This window comes from Bos mutus, chromosome 5 (assembly GCF_027580195.1).
Source record: "Bos mutus isolate GX-2022 chromosome 5, NWIPB_WYAK_1.1, whole genome shotgun sequence".
Taxonomy (NCBI): domain Eukaryota; kingdom Metazoa; phylum Chordata; class Mammalia; order Artiodactyla; family Bovidae; genus Bos; species Bos mutus.
In genome coordinates, this window is record NC_091621.1 from 62,655,576 (window position 1) to 62,675,258 (window position 19,683).

General features: G+C 36.7%; 1 protein-coding gene across 1 annotated transcript in view; it reads right to left on the reverse strand.

Annotated features, from left to right (window-relative positions):
• The window catches only part of OTOGL (otogelin like), a 169,905-nt gene that overhangs the window by 135,864 nt on the left and 14,358 nt on the right, over window positions 1–19,683 (reverse strand). The window contains exons 5-9 of the mRNA XM_070370120.1: window positions 18,697–18,818; window positions 14,904–15,109; window positions 8,684–8,811; window positions 8,218–8,324; window positions 438–544 (exon numbers count right to left, since the gene is read on the reverse strand). Of these exons, the coding sequence (XP_070226221.1) occupies window positions 438–544; window positions 8,218–8,324; window positions 8,684–8,811; window positions 14,904–15,109; window positions 18,697–18,818 (670 nt within the window). The remainder of the gene's footprint in view (window positions 1–437; window positions 545–8,217; window positions 8,325–8,683; window positions 8,812–14,903; window positions 15,110–18,696; window positions 18,819–19,683) is intronic.

A 19,683-nucleotide genomic window follows, 5' to 3' on the forward strand; every position in this document is an offset into this window, starting at 1 on the left:
AGTAGTGTGTATAGTTTAATCTCAGCCTCCTAATTTATTCTTCCCCCCACCTCTCTTTTCCCCTTGGTTTGTTTTCTGTGTCTGTGAGTCTCTTTCTATTTCAGAAATAAGTTCATGTGTTTCTTTTTATCTTTTAGATTCCACATGTATACATTATTGTATGGTATTTATCTTAGAATATTACTCAGTCATAAAAAGAATGAAATAATGCTATTTGCAGCAACATATGTGAGAGATTATCATAATAAGTGAAGTAAGCCAGATAAAGACACAGATTAGAGTGTTTTAAAAGTATTCAAAAGTTTACCAATATTATTGCATCAATACCAAGTCTTTGCAGTTCACTAGTTTTGACAAGTAGGGTAAGTTTTAAGTACTAGGATAAGCCTAAAATTAACAGAAGTACACAGGCATGGCTGGAAAATAAGGAAACATACTGCATGCTGGAAAGTCATCTCTCCAATCTTGAATAGGGTAGCCTGCATGGGAACAGGCTCTAGCATACTCGGTGGCCGCTCGACAATAGGTTTCATCATCATGAGTTCTGGAAAGTGAAAAGATATCAAAAATCATACAGGAAATATTGACAGGAACTGTGCCCTTGAGCTCTTGTTCTGGAGAAAAGCTGACTATGTGGTGAATATTCTAATATTAGTTGATCAACTAATATTAGAAGTGAAGTGAAGTTGCTCAGTCGTGTCTCACTCTAGTGACCCCATGGACTGTAGCCCACCAGGCTCCTCCATCTATGGGATTTTCCAGGTTAGAGTACTGGAGTGGGTTGCCATTTCCTTCTCCAGGGGAAATTCCTGACCCAGGGATCCAACCCAGGTCTTCCGCATTGTAGGCAGACGCTTTACCATCTGAGCCACCAGGGAAGCCCCAATAATGTAGAAAACATATAAACATGGGATCCCAGATTTAAAAGACTAAGTAAATTGTTTCATTTAAGTCTTTCAATAATTTGGCCATTTTTTCTTTGGATTCAACGGAGTACCATACTGAAAAAGATTTCTATTCTAATTATGACATTTGTTCTAGAATCTTTGTATTTTTTTGCTCCCACACAAAACATCCCAGACCTTTCAAAACTTAATAAATCTTATCAATATTATTTTAATTAATCCTATTTAATAATTCTATCACAATAAAAACATAAAATATGAAAATGATTTCTAAGATAGATTTCTAAATAGAAAAATGATTTCTATTCACCATGCTCTTGATAGTTTACATGCTGGAATAAAATCAATACTAATAATAAGCACTTGTGAAGGATTAAATAAACAGCATTTCATCTGAGATTTAAAAGATTTTTAATTCTTTCAGGTTTAAATTACTAAAGCCAGTTACTTTGCTAATGCTGCCAAGAGTGAATAATCTCTAAGTATTTTTTTATAATCACCTTAGAAACTCCCCCAAACAAATATAAGAGGTCAGCCAATTCCCAAAGCAGATTAACAAGGCATCTATAAAATCAACAGTGTTTATAAGATAGCAGGCTTGTTTTACAACCCAACTGAAAGTCTAAATAGCTAAATACCTTTACACCCTTAAGAATGTTGTATTTTGTGGACCTTAGCATTTTCAGTATTTCTATTGTAAAAACCACTGATCTCAAATTGCCCTTATCCTGTGTTACTGTAACTGGAGTCATGCAGATTATCTAGTCCAATTAACTAAGCTTTAGAATAACAAAAAGGACTGTAGACTTCAGAAGCACAGAAAATATTCTAAATCTCCAAACAAGTCTCTGAAAAACAGGGTAAGTTAAAATCGTTGAATTCTTAGAAAGACGTTAAATTTATGATTTACTTTAAACATATGCATTTCTTCCTACAATTAATGGAGGCCTTGAAGGCTAATAAAGTAACTGAATATTGGTTTTCCAACCTAACGCAACTATTATCCAAACCGTTTGTTGTGTCTGTGTTACACTAGGAACTGTACTAAGCACATTACACATGGCATTGCATAAAAACAACAGTTGGGCAACAAATTATTTACTGAGGGGAAAATTAGCTTATTTTTCCATTTTGGATGTTAATGTTAATAAGGAAAATACTCATTAAGTAACGGTTGTTTTTAATCAATTGACTTGTGTGCGGCAAGATTAGAAGCATTTCCTTGCTGCTAAGTTCAGCATTATTAGAAGCAGAATGAGGAGGACCTGAGTTCAAGGACTGGTATTGTATCATCCTTCAAATTCCAACCCAGCTATCATTTTCTCTAGGCACTCCCTGAGGAGGTTAGTAGTTCTCTCCTCCACACTCACCGTACTTTGCGTTTAAAGCATGTACAATTGCTGAGAACCTGTTTTTCTGCCCCATGAGAATCTGAGTTCCTACGACAGGGACTATTTCTAAGTGTTTCTGTTTCCATGGCCAACAGACACCTGCAAGGATGCTCACCATCACTAATCATCAGGGAATACAATGAGATATCACTTCACACCTGTCAGGACGGCTGTTGTCAAAACAACAACAACAACAAATAACAAATTGTTGGTGAAGAGGTGGAGGAAAAGGAACTCAAGTGAACTGCTGGTGGGAATGTAAAACGGTGTAGCCACTACGGGAAAGAGAATGAAAATTCCTCAAAAAACTAAAAATAGAATTACCCGATGATCAAGCAGTTCCACTCTTGGGTATATATCTGAAGAAAGCAAAAGCACTAATTCGAAAAGATACATGCTTATCAATGTTCACAGCAGCATTAATTTTTCATCAGTAGAAGGCATTCATTTTTTTCAAATAAAATTTATCAAGATCAGAACCAGCTTCATGGGAATGTGACCTGTGCAATCAGTCACACAGGCTCTGCTCTTAAAAAGGCTGCCACTTAGTTGGATCCTGTACTCGTTTAATGCTCTGCTGTCACTATCTTGAATGCTTAGCAATTTTTTTTAACAAGGGGCCTTGCGTTTTCATTTTGTACTACTTCTCCCCCCTTGATTTATTACATTCTAAGCAAATTAACTGACATTCTAACATAATCCAGGCTAAAACACAGTACACCTACCTGGAATAAGCAGAAGTTAAGAAACTAGGCAAAAGGCAAATTCAGATCTCCTGAGAATAGTCAGGTTATATGAAATAAGATCAAGCAACAATTCATACTCCTTACTATGAGCCCTAAGACTCTAGGTAATCTAGACCGTGCCTACTTCTCTAACTTCATCTCCTCTCTCTCTCTCCCATTCACCATGCTCCAGCCCCACTTTTTGTGTTCTGGAAACACCCCAAATTTGTTTTGCCATACTTCCCAGGAGGCACTAAAAGTGAAAGTGTTAGTTGCTCAGTCGTGTCTGACTTTGTGACCTCAGGGACTAGAGCCTGCCAGGCTCCTCTGTCCATGGGATTTTCCTGGCAAGAATACTGGAGCGAGTTGCCATTTCCTTCTCCAGGGGATCTTCCCAACTCAGGGATTGAACACAGGTCTCCTGTATTGCAGGCAGGTTTTTTAAAGTCTGAGCCATCAGGGAAGTTAGTAGTAAAGAACTCGCCTGACAATACAGGAGACATAATAGATAAGAGTTTGATCCCTGGGTTGGGAAGACTCCCTGGAGGAGGGCACGGCAACCCACTCCAGTATCATGCCTGGAGAATCCCATGGTCAAGGAGCTGGCAGGCTTCAGCCCATAGAGTCGGACATGACTGAAGCGACTTAGCACATAGCATTATTATAATAACCAAGATATGGAAGTAACCTAAGTGTCCATCAGCAGGTGAATGGATAAAGACAATATTATATATGGAATATTATAAATGGAATATTACACAGCCAAAACAGGTAACACAATTTTGCCATTTGCAGAAACATGGATGGGCCTGAAGGGTATTATGCTTAGTAAGAAAGCAAATACTGTGTGTTTTCACTTATAGGTCAGATTTTTACAAAATAAAATGAATACATATAACAAAAGAAAAACAGAACAAAACTAGTGCTTATCAAACTAGTAGGGAGAGGGGGTGGGGTGGGACAAAATAGGAGAAAACAGGGGTTAAGAGGTGCAAACTACTAGGTATAAAATAAACAAGATACAAGCATGTAATGTACAGTGTAGCGAATACAGTCAATATTTTATAATAACTCTAAATAAAAAATAATCCATAAACATATGCAATCACTATGTTATATAGCTGAAACTAATATAATATTGTAAATCAATTTTACTTCACAAATAGAATTTTATTTTTTTAATATAAATTTATTTATTTTAATTGGAGGCTAATTACGTTACAATATTGTATTGGTTTTGCCATACATCAACACACAAAAAGAATTTTAAAGTAAAATAAAATAAATTAAAAATCAACATAAGAAATTGTTTCTATTGCGCCAAGATTTGACATAATGCTCAGCTCAGAATAGACACTCAGGAAATATGTATTAAATTGAATTCAATATACTATCCTAATCCAAGCAGGAAATTTGTATTCAACAGATTCATAATTATATAATCATGGTATAGAATCCCTGTGAGGCACTCCTTTAATATAAGAAGTGAACAGAATCTCCTTTAGGGGAAAAAGAATGTAGGCGGGTGTAGTCCTGGATGGACTATTGAGGACAGTGAAAGGCCAGCTCTGGTACCTTCCCTCTCCCACTTTATCAATGCACACTTATTCACTTGCATAGTCTTTTCTTTGGTTTACATGGCTGCTTTGCCTGGCTTCTTCAGCTCAAGTACATATCTTAGATGTCAGTTGATTTCAACCAGTAAAGGAGTTTCACTAGTCTGCTGTTTTTATTTGCTCTAAAGAAAGCAACTAGGTTTCAAAATTCAAAGCATAAACACAACAAAATTTCAAGAGACAAAAATGTTAACTTCTTAATGATGAAATTTCAGATGAAGCAGGTACAATAGGCTACATTTTGTGCCCAGTTCCCTCTTCTTTTTAATATTAGAACCTGCAAGTTTTGGCTGGGCATATGGCTGCCAAGCCAAAGACAACATTTCCCAGCTGTCCTTACTTCTAGGAGTGGCCATGTTTCTAAGTTCTGGCCAAAGGGTTAAAAGTAAAAATGTGCATGAAACGTCTAGATCTTGTCCTTAAAAATGCTGGTGGTGGTGGTTTAGTCGCTAAGTCCTGTCCAACTTTTGCAACCCCATGGACCGTAGCCCACCAGGCTCCTCTGTCCATGGGATTTTCCAGGCAGGAATATTGGAATGGGTTCGCCATTTCCTTCTCCAGGTGATCTTCCCGACCCAGGGATTGAACCCAGGTCTCCTGCACCACAGGCAGATTCTTTACTGACTAAGCTATGACAGTTCTTTATTTCCTTTTCTCCTTTCCTAAGGGCTAAAAGATGGACATGGCAGTGGTGAGACAGTTTTTGACAATGAAATTGAGAATAATACCCTAGACGCTGAGAGATGATATAGCCAATAGTATCACTGAGTCAATGGAAAACTCGTGGAACAGACACACACTATGAACCCAAGACCACTTGCCAGCCTGGACTTCATGTGAGAGAAATACAAGCATTCAATTTAATGGAAGCCCCTGATATTCTGCCAATTGAAGCAGCCTAACAATATCCCAACTAATAAATGGAGAATGACTTTTCTGGATCTGCCAGAAATCAGGGCAATGGACTACCTACAGATCCCTCCAAAACAGAGCGATAGAACAGAGATAACAATACAGCACTTAGATGAAAAGTAAAACCAAATAGAGAACAGAATGTTGTTAAATATAAAAAAAGGTCAGCACTCAATATTTTGGGCAGAGGGAGTATTCTTTCAAAGCTCCTGCATTAGTTAAAAAATCTCTGAAATTTAGACTATACATACAAATAAAGGTATAACTGTACTTAACTCAAAATTAACAAGCATCCCGAACAATCTCATTTTAATATCTGGAAAATATAATTGCATTCATTATTTTTATAATTATCTTAATCTAGTTAAAGGCAGAGTGATTATGCTGCTGCTGCTACTGCTGCTAAGTCGCTTCAGTCGTATCCGACTCTGTGCGACCCCATAGACGGCAGCCCATCAGGCTCCCCGTCCCTGGGATTCTCCGGGCAAGAACACTGGAATGGGTTGCCATTTCCTTCTCCAATGCATGAAAGTGAAAAGTGAAAGTGAAGCCGCTCAGTTGTGTCTGACTCCTAGTGACCCCATGGACTGCAGCCTACTAGGCCCCTCCGTCCACTGGGATTTTCCAGGCAAGAGTACTGGAGTGGGGTGCCATCGCCTTCTCTGAGAGTGATTATAAGTAACATAATTTCACACTACCTCAACTTTTCCTCTTTGTTTTCACCTTTGGTAAACTTAAATCTCCTAACAAGCTACCAGGATTTAATTTCAGAGGTTTTATTCAAACAAAAAATTAGTCTGGTCTTTCATAACAATGTTTCCATGTACCATTTATACTTCTTGGAATACTTAAAAAATAAAAGCATATTAAACATTTCCTGAGATACTCTCTAACATTCAAGATAGCTAATCACATACATTTGGTAATTTTTTTTGTAATTGAAGTGCAATTGATTTACAATGTTGTGTTAGTTTCTGGTGTATAGCAAAGTGATTCAGTTCTACATATATACACATTCTTTTTCATTTTCTTTTCCATTATGTTTTATTACAGGATATTGAATACAGTTCCCTGCTCTATTTAGCGGGACTTTGTTCTTTATCTATTTTATATACTGTAGCTTGTATCTCCTAATCCCAGACTCCTAATTTATCCCTCCCCACAGCTTTTCGCCTTTGGTAATGTAAGCTTGTCTTCTGTGATTGTCTGTTTCTGTTTCATAAACACGTTCATTTGCATAACATTTTAGGTTTCACATGTAAGTGATAGCATATGGTATTTGTCTTTCTCTTTCTGACTTAGCCTGATATTCTCTAGGTTCATCCATGTTGCTGCAAATGGCATTATTTCATTCTTTTTGTGACTGAGCAGTATTCCATGGAATATACAGATATGTCACACCTTTTTTCTTAATTTAGTTTGAATCCAAGGACATTTGCTTTACAATATTGTGTTGGTTTTTGCCATACATCAGCATGAATCTGCCATACATATACATGTGTCCCCTTATGCCACATCCTCTTTATCCATTTATCTGTTCATGGACACTTAAATTGTTTCCATATCTTGGCTATTGTTAATAGCGCTGCTATGAATATTGGTGTGCATGTATCTTTTACTTGTTAAATTTGTGAAAAAAATAAAAAGACTTTAATAATGGTAATCTATATTGATGAATATATTATGATGAGTCTCACTGAATTTACTCCCTAGACAACCACCTTTGTCTGGTGTTCTTACCCCAGGAGTGAATGCAGGAGCTTGTAACCTTGGTGTGAAAAATATTATATGTTTATTTTCCCTAATTTTCTGCTTATATTTAGCATTTCTTTCAGTTATACACATAGGCAATACATAAGGCAATGGTCTTAGCAGAATCTGTAACTTTATCATCAATTTCATTCATATCTCATTTTTTCATATTTTCATTATTATTTAGACTTTTTTTAGTTGGAATTTCGATATCAAACTCAAAAATTAATAGAATGAATATACAGAAAAGTAGAAGGATATGGTAGACCTGGAAAGCATCATGAACCAATGAAAAATAATTAAGACTTATACAATTTTCATACAACAGTAGGATACAAATTCTATTCAAGTTCCCATAGACTATAAATTAGGAGACACTGGAACATATCCAGGGACATAAAACAAGCTGCAAAAAGTTTCACGGCCTAAAGGTATTGAAATCATACAAGTATGTTCTCTTATCACTGTGGAATTATGTTAGAAATCAATATCAAAAGCTATTTCAAAGTAACCCACATATTTTCAGGCTTCCCTAGTGGCTCAGCTGGTAAAGAATTCGCCTGCAGTGCAGGAGATCTGGGTTCGATCCCTGGATTGGGAAGATCCCCTGGAGAAGGGAAAGGCTACCCACTCCAGTATTCTAGCCTGGAGAATTCCATGGACTATACAGTCCATGGGGTTGCAAAGAGTCAGATACGACTGGGCAACTTTCATCACCATCATCATCATTATCATCACATATTTTCAAATGCAACATGACTATTACCCAGTAAGTTTCTAATAGCTCTAGTACAGCTTATGTTTTACATTTCCCACTACATTCCGTCAACTGTTGAGATAGTAAAGTTATAGAATGGTTTTTGCTCTTCTTTTTGGATAAAAGAATTTCATTATAAATGCTAATTATTTCACTTACTTGCAAAGATCATTAACACAGCTGGCAATATACAAATATGGATCAATATATTCATGGCAGCTCAAAAAGGGAAATTGCAACAGGATCTGACACTTGAAGAAGATTGCCTATGCAGAAAAAGATGGTAGTCACTAGAACATACTAAATGATACGCATGTACTCTCATTTTTTTTCCATTGATCTATTTGCAAGATTCTCTGTTCTTATTAGGAAAGAGAGGTATGAAGGCTTATAAATTTAAACAACATTTTCTAACTACTTTCATAATGAGCACCACTTTTATGAAGCTCATTGCATTCATTGTTTTGGAAGTAAACACAAATTTATTCTTCTTGCATTACATTTCTGGAATTTAATAGTGTTTAATTATGTTGTGTTTACACTAAAAATGTTTAGTGTGAAACACACAAATACAATTATACGTGTGCTGTATCCAACATGCCAAATTTTTTCACATCATATTTACCTCAAATGCTGGCATTCCACTGGAGCAAGGATTTGGAAAATCTGAGGGTGTAGGTACACATTTGGTGTCATCTGGAGTTTGCACCGACCAAGTATTTGCAAACACAGCAATGTCTTCTGTATAGTCCTCTATTTCACACAAACACACACACACAAATATGTGTAATAGGATCACTTTCCACAAACACACAGTTCACCAACATAAAATTTCTGGTCAAAAAGCTAAACTCAGTAACTTTATAATTACCAATGATATTAGACTATAGAATTACTTTAGCATAATATCCATAAAGATACACTGAACAAAGTTTAAGTACCAAATACCAATAATACCATTGGAGTAGAAAAAGAAAACTTCATTGAAGGAACATGGGGGAGGGTTGAAAGTGAGTGGCACCACATGCATACCAGTAAAGTACTAATTAGCCTGTAGTGTATACTGCAAAGAGGAGAAAAGTATGCATACAACTAAAAACATAAGTAAAAGTTTGGTATAAAAATTTTCAAACAGCCCTTTCATTCTAGTTGACATTAGTCGGAACCTTACTAAAATTGTAGCTTCATTTAGGGGGTACCTAGGACCCTCGTGGAGATGTCAGAGGATGGTCATACAGACAATGAAAAACTGGAAAAGACAGCTGGAGAAGAGGGGACTAAGAAGTGAACTCATTTCATGTGAATATGATGAATAGTGTTTCTAAAGATGCTCAGGACAGATTAAGAATCCACATGCCTTCCCAGCATTATTCTGAAGCAAGATGCAGGAGCTAATGTACAGCAGCAATAAGCAGACAGTTGCTGGAGAGCACTCTGGGCCATCTGCCCGTCAAAGGACAAGTTCAGGGCCTGACGTGAAAGTGAATTCTGCCCCACATTCAGACAAGGGCAGAATCTGAAACCGTGATTCCTTAGCAGATCCAAACAAGATGACATCTTGAAGTTCCATCTAACAGCTAGCCTTCGTGTCTGAGTGTTAGCTTCTCCACCACTGAGATATACACAGCCACAGGTCTACCAGGCAATACAAGTTACTGCACCACGAGAATCAAAAATAGCAAGTCGAATGGTTCACTACTCTCAGTTTCTTCCAGATAGGAAGATGTCTACTTACTAGTACCAATTGTTGGAAAGACTGTGGAAGTTTATCCATAAGAAAGCTTTGCTCTGTTAGTATAAAATCCCAAACTTTACTGGGGCCTGAAAGACTTTCTGATCTGGCCTCTGCACTCCCCCAACTCCCTACCTCCTCATCCACTCTATCCCACCCCAACTCTCTTACATCATCAACTCCTATTCTTGGTCAACCAACTCCAAGCTTTCGGGCTTTATACCATTCTTCACTTATGCTCATTCCCACCCTGCTTCTGCTTTTGCTCTTGCATCTCCCCCTTCAAAATTACTCTTCCCCCCAACTTTCCCTCTGCTGTCTCCCTGACTTCATGTGGAATTCTGTTCAGTATGACCTCCTCAGAGAAGCTTTCTCTGGCATGTGATCTAGATCCCCTAAACAAACACTGTTCTATCAGTCCCCTTTCCCCCTTTTTTCACGGCTGCTATTGCTCACAAATATTGTGTTTTAATTTGTCTCTTTATTTATTTTGCCTTCTACTAAATTAAGGGGGAGAGCTTGTCTAAGCTATCCTATTGCTGGATCCCTAGTTTACTATCTTGTATAGAGTGGGTGCTCAAAATATATTTGCTAAATAAGGGAACAAATAAATACGAGGAAGTTTGCCATGTTTATTAAATAGATTATTAGAATCCTAGATGTTTGATTCACCTCATTCTCTGATATTGTGGAAATGTGTCACACTCAACAAAGTATAGGTTGGATCTAACATACTTAATTTTTAAGAGGGAAAACTAATGTTCATTTTAAATAAATGTATAGTCACATTTCATTTCAAAGCATCATCGTAAGTTTTTCCTTCAAAGGTCTTTTTGAAAATATGTATTTATTTATTTGGCTGCGTTGGCTTTTTGTGCTGCACTTAGGAGCTTCCCTGGTGGCTCAGATGGTAAAGCGTCTGCCTGCAGTGAGGGAGACCCGTTCGATCCCTGGGTTGGGAAGATCCCCTGGAGAAGGAAATGGCAACCCACTCCAGTACTCTTATCTGGAAAATTCCATGGACTGAAGAGCCTGGTAGGCTACAGTTCATGGGGTTGCAAAGAGTCGGACACGACCGAGCGACTTCACCCTCACGTCTGGACCTTCCTTGTGTCACGCAGATCTTTTGTTGCAGTGCACGGACACTCTAGTTGTGATGCACCAGCTTAGTTGCTCAATATGGAGGATCTTAGTTCACCTACTTGGGATTGAATCTGAATCCCCTGCACTGCACGGTGGATTCTTTTTTTTTTTTTTTTTGCAAAGTGGATTCTTAATTGCAGACAACCAGGGAAGTCTCCAGCATATTTTTAAAGGTCTGAAGAATCAAAAATACGTCCTAGGACCAACTTTTTTCCATATTTATACACAAATTTTAATGTAACTAAACAACCTGGGCAATCCTGTAGAGGTCATTTTAATTCCAACTTTTCACCACATATTTAGCTTATTTTTATTACACCGCATTGCATTACTATGAGACTTTAAATCCAAACCAACTGGTGGTCTTGAAGCCTGCAAAACTAAAATTAAAATGCTTCATATAAAATGTGCTACAAACGAAGTAATTTATTGTCCATATTGGGACACTTGTGAGAGTGAAAGAGAGAAACTATTAATTATTATGCTGGAAAAACAAGAGAAAATCAGGGGTTCTATGATGATGTGTACCTAGCTATAGACATGAATTATGGAATAAGAATCTCAATCTGACAACAAACTTAAATCTTTCTATATCTACAGAAATTCTGAAAAGGCTCATTTCTTTGTGAAATCATGCCTGAAGAATGCATAGGAATGCACAGAGAAATACAATTTTAATCACTGTTAAGAAACGATGAATTCAATCGTATTCAGTCAAACTACCGCTCTGCCTCTAAAGATTTATCTAATCAGCAAAGTACAGACTATTTCAAGAAAATACTAGGTATCTTTTATTTTAATTTATTTTTTATTGAAGGATAATTGCGTTACAGAATTTTCTTGTTTTCTGTCAAACCTCAACATGAATCAGCCTTAGGTACACATATGGGAGATGGGAGGAAGGTTCAAAAGGGAGGGAATATATGAATACTGGGCATCTTTAAGCTAAAGGTAATACAGCTCAACAATGGACATCTTCTTGCATTATTACAGTATGGAAGAAAATCAATAGGCAGGTTCTAGTCACATCCTTATAAATTATTGCAAGGTAGTTTTTTAAATAATTCTGCTTTACACTACGGCATGCCAAGTCGCTTCCGTCATATTCAACTCTTTGCGACCCTATGGACTGTGGCCCGCCAGGCTCCTCTGTCCATGAGATTTTCTAGGCAAGGGTACTGGAGTGGGTTGCTGTGTCCTCCTCCAGGGGATCTTCCTGACCCAGGGACTGAATCCTCATCTCCTGTGTCTCCTGCATTGGCAGGCAGGTTCTTTACCAGTAGTGCCACTGGGAAGCCTGCTTTACACTATACACTAAATAAAATTGTGAAAAAGCGGAAAGCTCTCTCCAGGCTTCTTCCACATACTTTCCAGGGTCCTTCTTGCCTACTGCCAGCTCAGCCATAATTCAGTCAAGTTTCCTCCTTCTGGTCTTCTCCCACAAATAACCTGCTGACAGTCCTCTACATGCAGCCCAATTATGTCACTGCGAGCAACCATTCCGTGTTCCAGCTTACCAAAGTCTGTCTGATTTTTCACTCAAATCCTAATCTGAATCTCTCTGCCTCTAACAAGAGCAGATGCTATTTTCTACCCTCGTTTCTGGACTGTGCTCCCTAAATGTTCCCGGGGAAGTTACCCATAGCAGTCTTCTTTAACTCTTTTCTCAGTAATACTCATAAAGCTTTGATACAGAAGAAAAAGAAATCAACAATTAACATCTAATTGGTTCTGCCTGGGTCCAAAACCCTACTTCCTAATACAGTCTCAACATGCCAACTTTGTGAACTCTCTCATTTCTAAATACCCAACTGGATGCAAAACACCATTTCAGGATGATCTCTATGCTGCATATTTGCATTGTGCTCACTTTGAAACACTTTCATTTACATTTTCTCATTAGATCCTCACAATCTGGGAAGGCCTCAGGGTTATTATTATTATCTCCATTTTTTATGTAAGAAAACTGACTCCTTGAAGCCCTGCTCTTTAGCTACTAGTAAACTAACACTGATGAAGCAGTATCCATACAGGGAAAATGTTAGCATATTAACAATGGCCTCTAAAAGCAATGTCTTCAATCAAACATTTTCCTGTTAGCTCCATTATAGGCTTATTGAGAACACTTGGAGATGACTATAAATTAGCCAGTAATTAACAGTAATTAATAATAACAGTAAATAATTAACATAATAATTAACAGTAAATAACAGTAATTAACAATTTGCCAAGCCAGGCACTGTATTAAGTATTTTACACAGATTATCTCATTTAAACCTTGCAACTCTATGAAGTATACACTACTAGTATACCATTAAACTTAGAAAGTTTAATAAGTGGCAAAGCAGAATTTGATTGCAGAACTCACACTCTAAGTAGGACTTTCATCCCCTTAAAACACAACATATGGGCAACTCTTCTTATTAATTTTATAATGTAAAACAAAAAGTATTATATAGCAGTTTACAGATTGAATTCAATATCTCCCATGTTTATCTAGGCATAGCATTGGGAGTGAGTTGGAGCTATAGCTCAATTCTGATAGTACCATTTACAAGCTATGTTACATCAGGCACATCCCCTTGTGTCCTCATTGTAAAATTAAGAAAATACCACCCACCTTACATGGCTCAGCTGGTAAAGAATCCACCTGCAATGCAGGAGACCTGGGTTCGATCCCTGGGTTGGGAAGATCCCCTGGAGATGGGAAAGGCTACCCACTCCAGTATTCTGGCCTGGAGAAGTCCATGGACTGTATAGTCCATGGAGTTGCAGAGTCAGACATGACTGAGCTACTTTCACTTTCATGAATGATGTTGTAAGAGTTGGGAATAACATAGCTATGTAATCATATTGTTATTGTTGTTTAGTCACTAAATCATGTCCAATTTTTTCTGACCGCATGGACTGTAGCCTGTCAGGCTCCTATGTCCAAGGGATTTCCCAGGCAGGAATATTGGAGTGGGATATCATTTCCTTCTCCAGGGGATCTTCCTGATCCAGGGATCAAACTCACGTCTTCTGCTTAGCAGGTAGATTCTTTACCACTGAGCCATCTGAGAAGCCCATGTACTCATATTCACTATTACTATAAATAGTATGAATCTATGTTATTATTATTAAGAATACTGTGAGTTCCAAATTATTTTAATCCCTATTTTACAGCTGAAGAAACTGAGTATCAGAGAGATTAATTGAGATGCCTCAAGTTATAAAACTTGTAAGACTTAGAACAACATTCAAAGCCAGGTCTGCTGGCACTAAGCACAGTATTCTTTTTTATTAGACATTTATATGTGGCTGCAAATCATGAGTGAGTCCTGTAATTCTCTTGTCTTGTTGCCACTGCACACTAGTACCCATACTAAAACAGAACCTATTTTTAATAGCTCACCAAGATTCGTTTCATGACTTAGAATGAAGTTGTGTGAACGACGTGTACATCATCATACATGATAAAAAAATCTTTCCAAGTTATTTTTCTACTTTTATAAATTCTGCTTACATTTTATTATATTACAGAACTATTGTGTGGCAGTCATTTAATTTATTCCTATCCAGACTAGAAGCAAAACATGCTTTGTCCAAAAGTAGACAAGTTTGCCCCAAATGGGTTTGAATCACTAAAATATAAGCCCCAAGAAGGGAGGAGTTTTTGCTTTGTTCCCTGACATATCCTAAGCTCCTACAACAGTGCCAGACACAAAGTAAATGCTCAGTTAGTATTTGTTACATGAGTAAGACCTGACTTGTATTAATTTAACAAATGTAAATTAGCTCATGGATTTCAAGAATGACACAAAAACATTTTCCTGTTCAAATGTCACTTAAAATCATGTAAGCAGGCAAGTAATAGCTACCATTTTTTACCCAACCTCGAACAAGTTTTGTACCCTTCTGGGGATATAAACAGTGATAGGTGCAGAAAGGCCGCAGAGGTACCCACCATTTCTTCTCCTCCCCGGCTCACCTTGCTGAATGATGAAATCATCAGATTGAATGCCATTGTAGTTTGCACACAGGCCACATGATTTCCCTTTATGCTCCTCAGACAACTTCAAGTAAACTCCAGATATTCCATCCCAAGCCAGTGAAAATCCAAAGGTTGTTTTCACCAGAATATAGTCAGCTAGTTTCTCAATGAAAACCTGTCCAATTGTCTGAGGCAATGTTAAACTTGAAAAACAGAACACAGGCAATCTAAGAATTATGATGAAACATCAATTACAGATGATCTATTTCTTCCTTGAAGTGACTGAGAAATAAAAGATAATTATGATTCAAAATTGTTGAATAAACCATGCAATTAGATTTCCCAAGGAACCACCCTATAGAAAATCTCAACATTTTTGAAATTTTAATATTGAAATAAATGCAGGAAAAATTATACCTATTTCTGCATACTTATTTAGATTTTATACTTCCAGAGAGTTTAAGATAATCTAAAAATGCTGCTCAACAATTTTGAAGTAAGAATGAACAATGCTCAAAGTATGTAAACACATTGCTTGAGTGTGATGTTGTTTAATTTTGTTTTAATATTGGCTATAAGGAATTAAGAGCTCCTATCCCCAAAATATCACTTTGATACAAATCATCATTTTCCCACAAAAAAAGTCTAGGCATGATTAATTATGATTTACAGCTTTAATGCTGCAAAGTATATCTTTAAGAATAAAGATACTTTCCATGCAGTATTGCATAGGGATTATATTCATAATTTTTAAGTTGCATACAATTTGATCTATTTAAGCAAGGGTCACACGAATAGTTAAACTCCTGATCCAATGTCTAGTCTTTCCATTTTTCACAAACACATACACATACAAGAGAACCGAGAGACATAAGAGAACTGAAGGAAACAGTTAGGCATTGTAAAAGCACAGTAAGTCACCTAGAATGCTTTTGAAAGAACACTGTCCTCCTTCCATCAGAAAGTATTACAGGAAAGAGCAGGTGTTAGTAATTAAGCAAATGAGGGGAAAAAATCATTTTTACTAAAATAGCCACGCTAACTGAAAATTACAAACAATAATGTGAGTAAGATGAGAGGTGAGTAGGTATGCTCAAATATTTCTCTCAAAAATTTTAAATTATTGAGTTCCTCTCCAGGAAGTGAACATGGCTTCATGAAATAAAAACTATAAAATTAAGAATACTCGTTAAAGGGATAGGCGTCTATGGGGTCACACAGAGTCAGACACGACTGAAGCTACTTAGCAGCAGCAGTATCAGTCCCCAAAGAAACGATTCAAATGTCTGTAATCATTTGCACAAGTATGTTTGTAGATAATTATCTAGTCATAAGATTTCATTTTAAGAATAAGAAAATAACTAAAATTTACATTGAAGAATAAATAAGAAGACTTTCCTGTCATAATCTATACTTATTAAAATTAAAAACACAAGAAATTCATTTTAAATTGAAGGTAAGAGTTAGTATGAATAATATTTTTGAAGTTTGCAAGTTTACAAAAGCTATACTTGAGAAAAGTGAGTCATGTTTTATAAAGATATTCCATCACCATGGGATGCTCACTGCAGGGAGGTATAGTTCTGCTGTGCATATTCCTTGGTTTAGTCATTTGTCACGTGATCTCTTTCACAGTAAATTTGATTAAGTACACAATTTTTGAAAACAAAATAAAAGATGCTAGTAGAGATGAGTGGTGATTCCAAAGATTTGATAATCTCCCATAAATTTAAGAAAAACCCCTTGTGACCCAGGCAGGAGACAATAACAATGCAAACTAAAATGAATGCACAGATTCATTCTGAAAATTATCCACAGGTGCATATGTACCAAAACCCTTTGTTTCACAGGGGAGGCAACTGAAATCGAGAAAGGTAAAAGATGAGGTGCAGAGTCTCACACATTTTATTTCATTTTGGTAAACATTTCTCTAGCACCTGCTATGAGATAGGCCCTAGGCCAAGAAGAGCATTATTATAAGCAATTTAGCTGAATAATAAGGAAACCATCTTCTTCTTACTATACAAATGGAAATCTTCAAAAAAATATTTTCTCTGAGTTAAAATTTAAATGTGATCTCCTAGATTTAACAAAGGATTAGTATTCTTGAAAATCTAATCGAATGACACTTTTGTTTTATAAAACTATAATTTTAAGTGCCCACTATGCTACCCCAAATTCCATATAAAAATCCTAAACCACTATTTAAATTCAGCTCTAAGAAATATATATGTAAATATATTATCTTCCCATTCAAATGGATAAGCTTTCTTTTATAAGAAATTGAAAAGTACAGAACCCAGTTGATCAAGAAAATAAGCCCAGGAGGGGCTGCTTGGGGTTGTTCGCCCGTGACAAACCCTGGGTCACAGCCTGCCTCCCCTGGTGCTTCCTCTAAAGCCTTTCTGCTGCCACCTGCTGCCTCTTGAGGACTCTAAATTGAGAAAGCAAGCTCATAGGTTGGTACAGCTATTATACCAGAAAGAATTCCCATGGTTCAAACACTTGCTGGTGAATTCTGAATGATGGATAGAATTGTTCTATCACATAATTTACTTTTCTTGACAAAATAATGTCAGCCAAACAGAAAAAAAAAATACATGCCCTCATAAAATATGCCTTATTAGAGGAAAACAGTTAATAAAATTTATGACAAAATGTAACTAAAATATATACTATGTTTGATGACATGGAGAAATATTAAGCAGAGAAAAGAGAGTGTGTCAAGGGTTGAGAGGCAACTTAAAATTGGGTATTTCTATACTTATTAAGCTTGGAAGATAGATTATTACACTGTACTTCTACTTTAAAATGTACAAAACCTTCTATCAAATAAATTAACATCCATTTCCCCAAAAGTTTCAATTCTAGAAGTGGGTCCCTCTCTTATCTATTCAAGACCAGTTATTTATTGACCCTAACTCTAACCAAAAATCCTGACACCTAAACTTCATTTACACAATTTGGAAAGGATTTTCAGAGGTTTAGTTTTATTTTGATTGTCTGTTTAAAAAAAGAAGAAGAAAAAATTTATGAAAGATGGCAAAAAATAATTTAAGTGTTGAACTATGAGGATTTCTCCTTAATCTCTCTTACAAGTAGATGTAACAATCTTATTTCTACCAATGTAAGTGTATGTGTATCCTGCACAGACGTTAGGGAGGCTAAACTTAAGATTTCTTGTTACCTGGCTGGCTTTGGAGCTACTGAAATGTTGATGTCTGTATGCTCTAACTCAGGGTTTCCCTGGTGGCTCAGTGGTAAAGATGCCACCGGCTACTGAAGGTGACATGGGTTCAACCCCTGGTCAGGAAGATCCCCAGAGAGGGAAATGGCAATCTACTCCAGTACTCTTGCCTGGGAAATTCCATGCATGGAGCACCCTGGTAGGCTATAGTCCATGGGGTCGCAAAAGACATGACTTAGCAACTAAAGGACAACAGCAAATGCTATAACTTAAAGGTTGCTGTTGTGTTCGACTCTTTGCGACCCATGGACCAGCGCCCACCATAGTCCTCTGTCCATGGAATTTTCCAAGCAAGAATACTGGAGTGGGTAGCAGTTCCCTTCTCCAGGAGACCTTCCCAACCCAGGGGTCGAGTCTGTGTTTCACATGTGTCCCGCATTGGCAGGAGAGTTCTTTACCACCAGCACTGCCTGGGAAGCCCAACTCAAAGGTTACTGTTGGAGAAACCCTCTCTTCCTGCTCTCCACATTCAGTTCCAGAGTGAGATAGTTAGAAATTCTGTTAATCTGTGATGATTTCACTGTATCATTTATCATATCTTACCTGATTCCATTCTTTTTTATTTCATGCCCATAAATTCGAATTTCTTCTTGGTCTGAAAAGAACAAGCTGATCGAGCGATAACAATAATACACGGAACCAAGGCATTTAGGGCTATTATGAACCTTAAAGGGAGAAAAAAAGAGAAAGCACAGAAACCAACAACAACACATATACATGCTTTCATTTGCGTTATTAAGTCCACAATGCATGTCTACAGTGTTATGGCATTAGTTCCATAACCCTTTACAAAATTATGACTACATTTAGGATTTCCAAGAGAAAAAAAGATACTGACCTCAGAAATCGGACAACAGAATTAGCGTCATAAAGTACAAGCGTAACTTATGTAAATGAGCTGAATCTTTACATGCAGGATGTAATATTCTAAAACTAAGTGGTATGTACCGGAAAAAAAAAAAAATAGTTCTGATAGGAAGATAGTAGGGCACCACCAAGAAACACATTTGTAATTTTCATGTCCATAATTTTTACCTGTTCATGAAACAGAAAATCATGAAATAGAGTTTCAAATGAAGTTCAACATAGAGTAATGTTTAAAGGTTGCAAAAGTAACTAAAACTCTCTAAAAATAAAATTGTGTGGGCACTTTAGGAAAGAGCAATTATCAAAAATTTGATGAGAAAATTAGTTTACTAGTAAAAAAAAAATCTCTTTAAGTAAGGAAGAAAAGAGAGGAGGAGAGGAAGAAAGGAGAAGAGGAATATTAGATTCTCTTACTCCACCACCAACATAAACCTCTAAAGGTCCAAATAATGACACCAGAAAATAACTGAAAAAAATATAGATAACTACAGATAGATACTATAGTAGTATAGATACTACTATACTATCTATAGCTACTACTATAGATAGGAAAGAACTTTCAAAGCTTAAAAGTGATAAGGAAAATCACCAATGATAATATGAAATTTTAATATTGCAAGAATGTAATATATATTAATTTAGTGATTAATAGGCAAATTTTAC